This window comes from Coregonus clupeaformis, unplaced genomic scaffold (genome assembly GCF_020615455.1).
Source record: "Coregonus clupeaformis isolate EN_2021a unplaced genomic scaffold, ASM2061545v1 scaf0038, whole genome shotgun sequence".
In the NCBI taxonomy this organism is placed as follows: Eukaryota; Metazoa; Chordata; class Actinopteri; order Salmoniformes; family Salmonidae; genus Coregonus; species Coregonus clupeaformis.
The window spans coordinates 642,950-655,975 of NW_025533493.1; the positions used below are offsets into that span (position 1 = coordinate 642,950).

General features: G+C 42.4%; 1 protein-coding gene across 1 annotated transcript in view; it reads right to left on the reverse strand.

Moving 5' to 3' along the window:
- LOC121576888 (terminal nucleotidyltransferase 4B) overlaps nucleotides 1-13,026 on the reverse strand; it is an 86,425-nt gene that overhangs the window by 53,883 nt on the left and 19,516 nt on the right. Inside the window, exons 3-5 of the mRNA XM_041890437.2 lie at nucleotides 537-583; nucleotides 292-421; nucleotides 86-193 (exon numbers count right to left, since the gene is read on the reverse strand). Coding sequence (XP_041746371.1) covers nucleotides 86-193; nucleotides 292-421; nucleotides 537-583 — 285 coding nt within the window. The remainder of the gene's footprint in view (nucleotides 1-85; nucleotides 194-291; nucleotides 422-536; nucleotides 584-13,026) is intronic.

Here is a 13,026-nt window from a genome sequence, read left to right on the forward strand (position 1 = left end):
TGTGACCGAATTCAGATATGAGCGTAAATACGTACGTACACACGTATGTGCGCGCAAGCACACACATACACAGGGAGCATTGTACCTTTTTATAATCTTTGATGAGGGCAGCAGCTTTGACAGCATTCTTCATGTTGAAACTGATGTCAACTTTGACATCCGTGAGAGAGTCTGTCAGTTTGATGATTGGCACCTGAAGACGAGAGATCAGATTTGACATGTTCACAACACACACACTTAACAGGCTTCCCTCCACAGACAGACAGGACACAAAACACACACTACACTAACCGTGGCCTTGTCCAGCACTTTGACAGAATTCTCCTCCACCACTTTGTGTTTCCTCAGGGCCTCTTCTAACCTCCACAAAGGGAGGCTGTCTCCTTCCCTGAACTTCCCAAACACCACCAGGTCAATGTCACTGCAACACCAACACAAAGAATCACATTATTATCACAAACTCATGCCAAGGTGGAATATAACGGTTATGAACACTTTTCAGTAAGGAAATTACTTGAAATGCAAGGACAGCTTACCTGGTAGGTAGATAGAGACCTGTGCTGAAACTCCCAAATACCTGAACCTGCAAAGCAGTGTTCACAGCATTAGTCATGAAATTGTGACATTGCATATAAAACTCCATGACAGCAACTAGGGATGTGCATCTCTCCTTACAAGCACGATTCGATACGCATCTAGATACATGGGCTGCAATACAAGAACAATACTTTTCATTTGAAACAATTCGGTGCGATTCGATTTGATCAGTGGAGCGAATCGATGCCATTGAGAGAGTGAGAGAGAATGATGTAGTGTGTGAGCTGAGCAATAGGGCAGACTGTGAATCTACCACTATCCGATTAGGGTGGGCAATTTGTTTTTGTCTGAAATCCTAATCCCCCACTGTTTAACTTGTCATATAGCAGATTAAAACCCTTTCCTTCCCAGCGGAATGTTCTATTTTTTACTGGACCATGACCTCGGTGTGCATAAATGAGAATAATTTGCTGGTGTCAAACATATGAAAACATGTTACACATTTTTAAAGCTGAAAAACAGCTCTTTCAAATGTTATGACATACAATAGCACCACATCAATCAAACTGTAATCAGTCAAGAAAAAACGCCTGTGAAAATGTGTATCTTACACGAAAATCAATGCTTTCTCCAAAACTACTGCCATTTACAAAACTTTCTCATGACGATAGAGAAAAACTTGCCGCATATTGAGCCTTCCTTATTTTGTAAGGGTTGATCATCTGAAATCAGAATAGAAATACATTTGACTGTGAATGAGTTACAGACATTTTAGTGACCTATGGTATTTTTCTCAAATTCTATGGAATGTTCTGTGATCAGACACTTTCTTTTCTGGATAGTATATTAAACACATATCTGCACCAAAACAAATTACAAATAGCATTTAGTCTTACATATGATAAGTAAAGACAAACAAGTGATATAATATTAATAAAACAATAACTTTATTGAAAGAATAACCTTATGGGAATACATTGACTCCTTCAAACCTGAAAATGAAGCCATTTAAATTGCTATCATAACCATAACATTATACAACATTCATTTCAGGGCTACTTTCATCAAAATTGAACTGGAATTACAAAATATGAAACAAATAAGGCATATAACAATCATTAGCTTTTACAACTTAAATTTCTACATTCAACTAGCATATAGTCTATTACACAAATAGTCAGTACAGGAACAATTCCAAAAGTACAACATTAGTTTACAGTCATTACAATTTACAAGTCCTTTACATCACCAAGGCCATTAGAATCATGAATGAAACATGAAGGGAGGCTGGCATGCAGGATGTATTGGATAAGAAAGGGAAAACATGCAAGGGAGAGGGGACATGCAGGAGAAGGGGTACATGCAGGAAAGGGAAACATTGAAGAGAGGCAAAATTACTAGTGAACATCTGAGCTACATCTACCCTTTACTAGTGCCTATTTCTGCTATGAGTCACACTCACTGGAGTGCCACAACCTAAAACAATGTCGGTTCTCTACGATGCAAGATCATATGCCCTCGCATTCAGGTGCCACACAAACAAACCGAGTCCTGTTCTCCTTTATCTTTCCTGTAACACAGGAAATACAGCCAACAATGTCTAGAGGGGACCTGTAGACTGGGCATGTGCTGTGTGTGAAAAGATGAGCTTACAGTTTTCACAGACAAAGGTCTGTCAAAAGATACCTGTCATTAACATCAAAACCTCCTAACTGATGAGAAAGGTTCTCTCAATGTAATCTGGCAGTAACCAGTTTGCCCATTTTCCTTGCCAGGTGCTGCATGATTACACTGCCATTCCCGTAACAAAAGGTAACTGTTGACAATTGCAATGTCAACACAGTGGGGAATAAAAGTGTTTTCCACCACTTCTGGGTGTTCTGCAAAACATTGGAGGAGTTGATCCCCCCCCCCCCACCTGTCTATTGTAATCGTGGATTACAACAGACTGGCGACCACTTTCCTATTCCAAATACCATCCTGTCGGACTAGCCTCGTTACTTGAGTGGAATCATTTGCATTGTGAAAATTGGAAAGGCAAGTAACAGTACGTGTGTGTCTCTCCACTGTATTGCCAATACATTGCCCCCTATCCTACGACAACACATATCCCCATATGTAAACATTTAGATCTAAAGTGTAGCCTGTGTCAGATGAAGCAATTCGCCTTCATTTAAATCCCCACCTAGGTAGCCTCCCTTTTATATACTGCGTGAATCCTGATCGCCCCTTTGATTTGACCATGGGCTTATCCATGTCTACATTTTGGTTTGGCTGATACAGCTTTGTTTGTTTCAGGTGGTCCAGTAAGTACCGCAGTTTTCTAAGCCTATCTGCATTATCCTCAGTGGCAGGATCCACAACGTGTAAAGCAGCCAACAGAGCTTTGAAGCGATTACGCGACATAAAAGCTCTAGCCCAAGAACTCTGAAGAGACTTTGCACCCCAGTACCGATGAAGGTCAGGCAGTTCGGTAAATCCCATGTAAATGAGCAGTCCAAGAAACCAGTAGAATTCTGTAGGTGTAACCTCAAGCCACGCTTTGACGGAATCACCATACGACGGGCACTCCAAAACAAGACCCCAACCCTGACTATAAGGGTACCCACAAACCTCTACCACCAATGCCTGCCTGAAAAACAACAAGAAGTCTTTCCAGAGCGGTTGACCGAACTGCCTGACGTACACTGCCAAGACTTAAACTGGATGTTCATGCCTGAAAGGGATGGATTCCAGTGCCTGTGTATCAACATCATCATAGGACTGAAACGTGCTATCGGGCAAGACAGAGCGTTTACGCTTACGGGGACGTGGAGCACGAACAGAAAATAGATAATTGTTAGTATGCTCAATAATATATTCATTTTAAAAGATGGCCCTTTAGATAGATACGGCCTGACAATTGAAGAGCTTGGCTGAGAGGCCTCAGGTGATGGCTCCTCAACTTCCTCTGGCTCCTTGATCTCATTCTCTTCCTCCTCCTCTTCTCCGAGTAGCACAGCGTCAAGGACATCTTCCTCTAAGGCGGCCATATCTTCATTGTCATCCTACAGGCCTTCCGCAGCTCATTTGCCATCAGTGTCCTCCTCATAGACAGGGACTGCATTATCCGCTAGTAATGGTCTCCTCTGTCCATTTCTAAAACTCAAACAAAGATAAATAAGGAAAATGTGCATTTCAACTGTAAAAATCAGTGACAACCCCTCCAAAGAATAGCCTAAAATTGATAAAAAGTTATATTCAGAATACACTTCAGTACATAAAAACGGGAATCATGAATGAAAATGATTAGTGTATCTACAAGTTATCAATTGCAAGGTGACAAAGTTACATTTTATTATCCAAAGGTTTTCACTATAACATTTGAGAAAAAATGTCATATAATTGCATATCTGATAGTCCATAAGTGAAATAATATGATCATGTATGCCTGTAAGTAGCAAAGTCACAAACCAGCTAGACCAGGAACATTTAGTTACCAAGCTGACCACCACAGTCATTTTTTATAAGCTATTATCATAAGGTTTAGGCTATAATGTTACATTATTTCTGGCAATCAACAGCCAGAAGGCTTAATATTTTATTAGAATCATATCACAGATAAACAGACACCTAATGAGATATAGCCACGTAGCAGCATTTCTTTCCGTTAGCCGGTAATAGCCAGGTTTTGTCCCCCCCCCAAAAAAATAGAAAAGCCAATAAATAAAATTGGCGTCGGTCAATTGTCCAGGATAAGAAGAAATAATCTCATTGTGAAAATGCTTTTTAGCCTATTCATTGATGGAAATAACAGTTCATGTAAATACATTTGACTGGTCATGCTTATTGGTCTACAGGTTAATTTGCATAATTTAGTGGAATTAAATTGACACGTGTACATTATAGTCGTTATGTATCTTATTTATCACACGAGTACAGCATACAGATACAGAGCCTTTTACCTCGATCACACCGACAGCGTCATTGCGTTTTGGTACACCAGAAGTACATTAATTTCCAATGGAACGCTGCATTTGCCTTGCACCATTGCATTGCAGAGGCAGTTGCAGTGCGTTCTGTGTGGTTCATACGTTGGATTTATCAACCGTATGCATGAAATTGTATGCGTAGACAGCTTGACAGAAATGGTAGCAGAAGGTGAATGTTGAACTTTTGTTGCACACATATCCAGATGATGCTGCGTACCATTTTGCGCAATGACGCTGTAGGTATGATCAAGACATTTGAATGGAAAACCTGTGAGACAGTGCAAGAGCTGATGCTGCAGCATCTTGTGGGGCTTTCAAGACAACTGGGAACTCTGAAAAATACAAGGTAAAATCATGACGTCAGTGATCTGCAGGTCGGAAAGTCGGAGCTCTAAAATGAGTCCAGAGTTCCTGAGTTGGAATTGCGAGTTGGATGACCGTTCAAAAAGATTTTTCCCAGTCGGTGCTCGTTTTTTTCCCAGTTGTCTTGAATGCACTGAAGTCGGAAGTCAGAGATTTCTGAGTTCCCAGTTGTTTCGAACGCATCAAACGGAAATGGAAGGCAGGCTTCATCAGCACGTCACACACCACTTTGCAATAAGCTGGAGGCAGTACACATTTTGAAAACATATACTTAATTGTTTGAAACCTGAATGTTTTAATACATATGATGCATGTATTACCTTGCTTCAAAGTAGCCTATTAGATCTCCTCTCTTTAAAAAACAATTAAATATAATATTTTAATCTCTGTCACATGAAACTGCTTGCATGTGCAGTGCCTTTTTGACAAGTGTTTTACCACTAATAGCATTATGGAACAAACATTTGTGCGTAGCCTACTGCTTTCTGCGCATTGCTGCGCTTATAAAATGTGAAAAAATAATAGTTCAACAAGCTAAACGTTCTGATCTGTTGCATCAGACTCATTGCTTTTTAAGGTTTTTACTTAATGTACTGTAGCCTCCAGGTTGTATGAATTTGGGATCTATCGTCCCACAACTGTCCCAGTGTCTGTTTGGAATAGGCTATTTGTTTCTCAACAATCTGACCAATAGAATAGGTAGCCTAAACTTTTCTACTATAGATTGACATAGGCTAGTAATTTTGCTATTCGTTACTTGTCTTGTTGGCTGAGGAAAAGTAGATGTGGACAGTTATTCTAACATGTTCAAAGTGCACATCAGAATTCTGTAAGAAGGACCACAAATCGTTGCATCATCGACTTGCATGTTCTGTTAATATGAATTAATGACCATATTCTAAATGTGATTTCTGTCAGTCTGAGCACGTGGGTGGACACTCTAATCAGGTTACGCACCCAATGTATATGGGTCAGGTATATTTCTCAAATGTCAAGTATCCCTACCATGTAGTCATCAGGGGATGACTACATGGCTATGGGGATATAACTAGCTACTCATTCCAAACTCATGGGTATTAATATGGAGTTGGTCCCCCCTTTGCTGCTATAACAGCCTCCACTCTTCTGGGAAGGCGTTCCACTAGATGTTTGAACATTCCTGTGGGGACTTGCTTCCATTCAGCCACAAGAGCATTGGTGAGGTCGGGCGATTAGGCCTGGCTCGCAGACGGTATTCCAAATGTGTTTGATGGGGTTGAGGTCAGGGCTCTGTGCAGGCCAGAAAAGTTATTCCACACCGATCGACAAAACATTTCTGTATGGACCTCGCTTTGTGCATGGGGGCATTGTCGTGCTGAAAAAGGAAAGGGCCTTCCCTAAACTGCCATCCCCAAGTTGGAAGCACAGAATCGTCTAGAATGTAATTGTAAGCTGTACCGTTAAAGATTTCCCTTCACTGGAATTAAGGGGCCTAACCTGAACAATTAACAAACAGCCCCAGAACATTATTCCTCCTCTACCAATCTTTACAGTTGGCACTATGCATTGGGGCACGTAGCATTCTTTCGTGGGACTGCCAGATTGTGAAGCGTGATTCATCACTCCAGAAAACACGTTTCCACTGCTCCAGAGTCCAATGGTGGCGAGCTTTACACCACTCCAGCCGCCTCTTGGCATTGCGCATGGTGAGCTTAAGCTTGTGTGCAGCTGCTTGGTCATAGAAACCCATTTCACGTAGCTCCCGACGAACAATTATTGTGCTGACGTTGCTTCTAGAGGCAGTTTGGAACTCGGTAGTGAGTGTTGCAACCGAGGACTGACAATTTTTACTCGCTACGCGCTTCAAAACTCGGCGGTCCCTTTCTGTGAGCTTGTGTGGCCTACCATTTTGCGGCTGAGCCGTTGTTGCTCCTAGACGTTTCCACTTACAGCACTTAGTTGAATGGGGCAGCTCTAGCAGGGCAGAAATGTGATGAACTGACTTGTTGGAAAGGTGGCATCCTATGACGCTGCCACGTTGAAAGTCACTGAGCTCTTCAGTAAGTCCATCCTACTGCCAATGTTTGTCTATGGAGATTGAATGCCTGTGTGCTCGATTTTATACACCCGTCAGCAACGGTGTGGCTGAAATAGCCGAATCCACTAATTTGAGGTGGTGTCCACATACATGCATGCATGCATGCATGCATACATACATACATACATACATACATACATGCAGTGCCTTCGGAAAGTATTCAGACCCCGACCATTTCCACATTTTGTAACGTTATATCCTTATTCTAAAATTAATTAACAAAAACAATTTAATCAATCTACATACACTATCCCATAATGACAAAACAAAAACAGGTTATAAATTTTTGCTAATGTATAAAAAAACAAAACAGAAATACCTTATTTACATAAGTATTCAGACCCTTTGCTATGAGACTCGAAATTGAGCCACTTCCATTGATCATCCTTGAGATGTTTCTAAAACTGGAATGGAGTCCACCTGTAGTAAATTCAATTGATTGGACATGATTTGGAAAGGCACACACCTGTCTATATAAAGGTCCCACAGTTGACAGTGCATGTCAGAGGAAAAACCAAACCATGAGGTCGAAATAATTGTCCGTAGAGCTCCGAGACAGGATCGTGTCAAGGCACAGATCTGGGGAAGGGTACCAAAACATTTCTGAAGCATTGAAAGTCGCCAAGAACACAGTGGCCTACATCATTCATAATTGGAAGAAGTTTGGAACCACCAAGACTCTTCCTAGAGCTGCCATCCCGGCCAAACTGAGCAATTGGGGGAGGAGGGCCTTGGTCAGGGAGGTGACCAAGAACCCGATGGTCACTTTGACGGAGCTCTAGAGTTGCTCTGTGGAGATGGGAGAACCTTCCAGAAGGACAACCATCTCTGCAGCACTCCACCAATTAGGCCTTTATGGTAGAGTGGCCAGACGGAAGCCACTCTTCAGTAAAAGGCACATGACAGCCCGCTAGGAGTTTGCCAAAAAGGCACCTAAAGGACTCTCAGACCATGAGAAACAAGATTCTCTGGTCTGATGAAACCAAGATTGAACTCTTTGGCCTGAATGCCAAGCATCACGTCTGGAGGAAACCTGGCACCATCCCTATGGTGGTGGCAGCATCATGCTGTGGGGATGTTTTTCAGCGGCAGGGACTGGGAGACTAGTCAGGATCGAGGCAAAGATGAACGGAGCAAAGTACAGAGAGATCCTTGATGAAAACCTGCTCCAGAGTGCTCAGGACCTCAGACTGGGGCGAAGGTTCACCTTCCATAGGACAACAACCCTAAGCACACAGCCAAGACAACGCAGGAGTGGCTTCGGGGCAAGTCTCTGAATATCCTTGAGTGGCCCAGCAAGAGCCCATACTTGAACCCGATCGAACATCTCTGGAGAGACCTGAAAATCGCTGTCCAGCAACGCTCCCCATCCAACCTGACAGAGCTTGAGAGGATCTGCAAAGAAGAATGGGAGAAACTCCCCAAATACAGGTGTGCCAAGCTTGTAGCGTCATACCCAAGAAGACTCCAGGCTGTAATCGCTGCCAAAGATGCTTCAATAAAGTACTGAGTAAAAGGTCTGAAAACTTACGTAAATGTGCTATATCAGTTTTTACTATGGGGTATTATGGGATATTGTGTGTAGATTGATGAGGGGAGAAAACAACTATTTAATCCATTTTAGAATACGGCTACAACCTAATTATTCTTTGAAAAAGTCAAGGGGTCTGAATACTTTCCGAAGGCACTGTACATACATACATACATACATACATACATACATACATACGGAAAGTATTTAGACCCCTTGACTTTTTTCACATTTTGTTACGTTACAGCACCATTCTCAAATGTATTAAATTGTTTTTCCCTTATCAATCTACACCCCATAATGACAAAGCAAAAACAGGTTTGTAGATTCTTTAGCAAATTTATAAAATAAAAAAAAACAGGAAATACCACATTTACATAAGTATTCAGACCCTTTACTCAGTACTTTGTTGAAGCACCTTTGGCAGCGACTACAGCCTCAAGTCTTATTGGGTATGACGCTACAAGCATGGTACACGTGTATTTGGGGAGTTTTTCCTATTCTTTCTCTGCAGATTCTCTCAAGCTCTGTCAGGTTGGATGGGGAGCGTCACTGCACAGCGATTTTTCAGCTCTCTCCAGAGATGTTAAATCGGGTTCAAGTCCGGGCTCTGGCTGGGCCACTCAAGGACATTCAGAGACTTGTCCCGAAACCACTCCTGCGTTGTCTTGGCTGTGTGCTTAGGGTCGTTGTCCTGTTGGAAGGTGAACCTCCGCCCCAGTCTGAGGTCCTGAGCACTCTGGAGCAGGTTTTCATCAAGGATCTCTCTGTACTTTGCTCCATTCATCTTTGCCTCGATCCTGACTAGTCTCCCAGTACATGCTGCTGAAAAACATCCCCACAGCATGCTGCTGCAACCACCATGCTTCAACATAAGGATAGTGCCAGGTTTCCTCCAGACATGACGCTTGGCATTCAGGCCAAAGAGTTCAATCTTGGTTTCATCCGACCAGAGGATCTTGTTTCTCATGGTCAGAGTCCTTTAGGTGCCTTTTGGCAAACTCCAAGCGGGCTTTCATGTGCCTTTTACTGAGGAGTGGCTTCTGTCTGGTCACTCTACCATAAAGGCCTGATTGGTGGAGTGCTGCAGAGATGGTTGTCCTTCTGGAAGGTTCTCCCATCTCTACAGAGGACCTCTGGAGCTCTGTCAGTGACCATCGGGTTCTTGTTCACCTCCCTGACCAAGGCCCTTCTCCCCTGATTGCTCAGTTTGGCAGGGCAGCCAGCTCTAGGAAGAGTCTTGGTGGTTCCAAACTTCTTTCATTTCAGAATGATGGATGCCACTGTGTTCTTGGGGACCTTCAATGCTGCAGGCATTTTGTGGTACCCTTCCCTTTATCTGTGCCTCGACACAATCCTGTCTTGGAGCTCTACGGACAATTCCTTCGACCTCATGGCTTGGTTTTTGCTCTGACATGCACTGTCAACTGTGGGACCTTATATAGACAGGTGTGTGCCTTTCCAAATCATGTCCAATGAATTTAATTTACCACAGGTGGACTCCAATCAAGTTGTAGAAACATCTCAAGGACGATCATTGGAAACAGCATGCAGCTGAGCTCAATTTCGAGTCTCATAGCATAGAGTCTGAATACGTATGTAAATAAGGTATGTTTTTTTTATTTTTTATAAATATGCAAAATGGGGTATTGTGTGTTGATTGATGAGGAAAACAATCTATTTAATCAATTTTAGAATAAGGCTGTAACGTAACAAAATGTGGAAAAGGTCAAGGGGTTTGAATACTTTCCGAATGCACTGTACATACATACCTACCTACCGACCTACCTACACAGCACCCCTCTCTCTTTTGGCTGGCTAGCTAGGGACAAAATATAAATCACTAGCCAGTTAGTTTTTAGCTCTAATACCTAATGAGAAATGCATTTTATTTTGTACAGTTATCAAAGAAAACATGAACATCAAAAACACAAGAGGAGAGCTAAATCAAGTACTGTTAGGCTACCTTGTTCCATCTTGGGTGACAGACTAGACCAACACCGGCTAACTATCCATCATAGTTAGCTAGGTGGCTAGCTAGCAATCTAGCTAGCTAGATAGCTAACATATCTGAGGAGATGTTTTAAAATCTCAGATTCACTTCATAAAGCTTTTCATGTACTTCAACAATATCGACGTCATTGAGCAGATATGAACTTTTACCTCAGATAGAAATTGTCAACTCACTTTAAAGCTGATTTTACTTTTCAAGTCTACTCAGCTTGGGAGCTAGTTAGCTCACCAGGCTTCAAAAGTTGATTTTACAGATGAACATCTTATCAATTGGAAAATTTACTCTAAAATGTAAATATTAATATTACCCAAATAAAAACGAATTATATACAGTTTCTTACCGTGATATTGTTGTCCAAATCGGAATGATGGCGCTGCCAAAGTTGGTCATAACCTGTCCGATTGAGTGGGGGAGAAGCGCCTCCCTGTGGCAGCAGCGTCAAATGAGCCTTTTTCGTGTTGAGTTTTACCTTTTGAGAAAAAGCCAAATTCCTGCCCCTGAACCCCTAAACCAATCATATATCATTGATGCAGACATTGTAACCTATAAAAATAGGGGTTTTATGCAAAAATGTGTGATTGTAGCACAGATGTTGTTTTTGTTAAATAATATTTTATTGGTATTTTTCTTCTTCATACATACATACACTAATTTTTATTAATTTTACCTTTATTTAACTAGGCAAGTCAGTTGAGAACAAATTCTTATTTACAATGACGGCCTACACCGGCGCAAACTGGCTCTAACCAGAATAGAAAGAGGAGGGAGGCCCCGGTGCACAACTGAGCAAGAGGACAAATACATTAGTGTGTCTAGTTGCGAAGAAAAATACATATCTCATACTGGCCAATAAAAAGAAAAGATTAAGATAGGCAGTCTGAGATATGGCTTTTTCTTCGCAACTCTGCCTAGAAGGTCAGCATCCCGGAGTCGCCTCTTCACTGTTGACGTTGAGACTGGTGTTTTGCGGGTACTATTTAATGGAGCTGCCAGTTGAGGACCTGTGAGGCGTCTGTTTTTCAAACTAGACACTAATGTATTTGTCCTCTTGCTCAGTTGTGCACCGGGTCCTCCCACTTCTCTTTCTATTCTGGTTAGAGCTAGTTTGCGCTGTTCTGTGAAGGGAGTAGTACACAGCGTTGTATGAGATCTTCAGTTTTTTGGCAATTTCTCGCATGGAATAGCTTCATTTCTCAGAACAAGAATAGACTGACGAGTTTCACAAAAAAGTTATTTGTTTCTGGCCATTTTGAGCCTGTATTCGAACCCACAATTGCTGATGCTCCAGATACTCAACTAGTCTCAAGAAGGCCAGTTTTATTGCTTCTTTAATAAGCACAACAGTTTCCAGCTGTGCTAACATAATTGCAAAAGGGTTTTCTAATGATCAATTAGCCTTTTAAAATGATAAACTTGGATTAGCAAACACAACGCGCCATTGGAACACAGGACTGATGGTTGCTGATAATGGGCCTCTGTACGACTACAGTGGGGAGAACAAGCATTTGATACACTGCCGATTTTGCAGGTTTTCCTACTTACAAAGCATGTAGAGGTCTGTAATTGTTATCATAGGTACACTTCAACTGTGAGAGACAGAAAATCACATTGTATGATTTTTAAGTAATTAATTTGCATTTTATTGCATGACATAAGTATTTGATACATCAGAAAAGCAGAACTTAATATTTGGTACAGAAACCTTTGTTTGCAATTGCAGAGATCATACGTTTCCTATAGGTCTTGACCAGGTTTGCACACACTGCAGCAGGGATTTTGGCCCACTCCTCCATACAGACCTTCTCCAGATCCTTCAGGTTTCGGGGCTGTCGCTGGGCAATATGGACTTTCAGCTCCCTCCAAATATTTTCTATTGGGTTCAGGTCTGGAGACTGGCTAGGCCACTCCAGGACCTTGAGATGCTTCTTACGGAGCCACTCCTTAGTTGCCTTGGCTGTGTGTTTCAGGTCGTTGTCATGCTGGAAGACCCAGCCACGACCCATCTTCAATGCTCTTACTGAGGGAAGGAGGTAGTTGGCCAAGATCCCGCGATACATGGCCCCATCCATCCTCCCCTCAATACGGTGCAGTCGTCCTGTCCCCTTTGCAGAAAAGCATCCCCAAAGAATGATGTTTCCACCTCCATGCTTCACGGTTGGGATGGTGTTCATGGGGTTGTACTCATCCTCCTTCTTCCTCCAAACACAGCGAGTGGAGTTTAGACCAAAAAGCTCTATTTTTGTCTCATCAGACCACATGACCTTCTCCCATTCCTCCTCTGGATCATCCAGATGGTCATTGGCAAACTTCAGACGGGCCTGGACATGCGCTGGCTTGAGCAGGGGGACCTTGCGTGCGCTGCAGGATTTTAATCCATGACGGCGTAGTGTGTTACTAATGGTTTTCTTTGAGCCTGTGGTCCCAGCTCTCTTCAGGTCATTGACCAGGTCCTGCCGTGTAGTTCTGGGCTGATCAATCACCTTCCTCATGATCATTGATGCCCCACGAGGTGAGATCTTGCATGGAGCCCCAG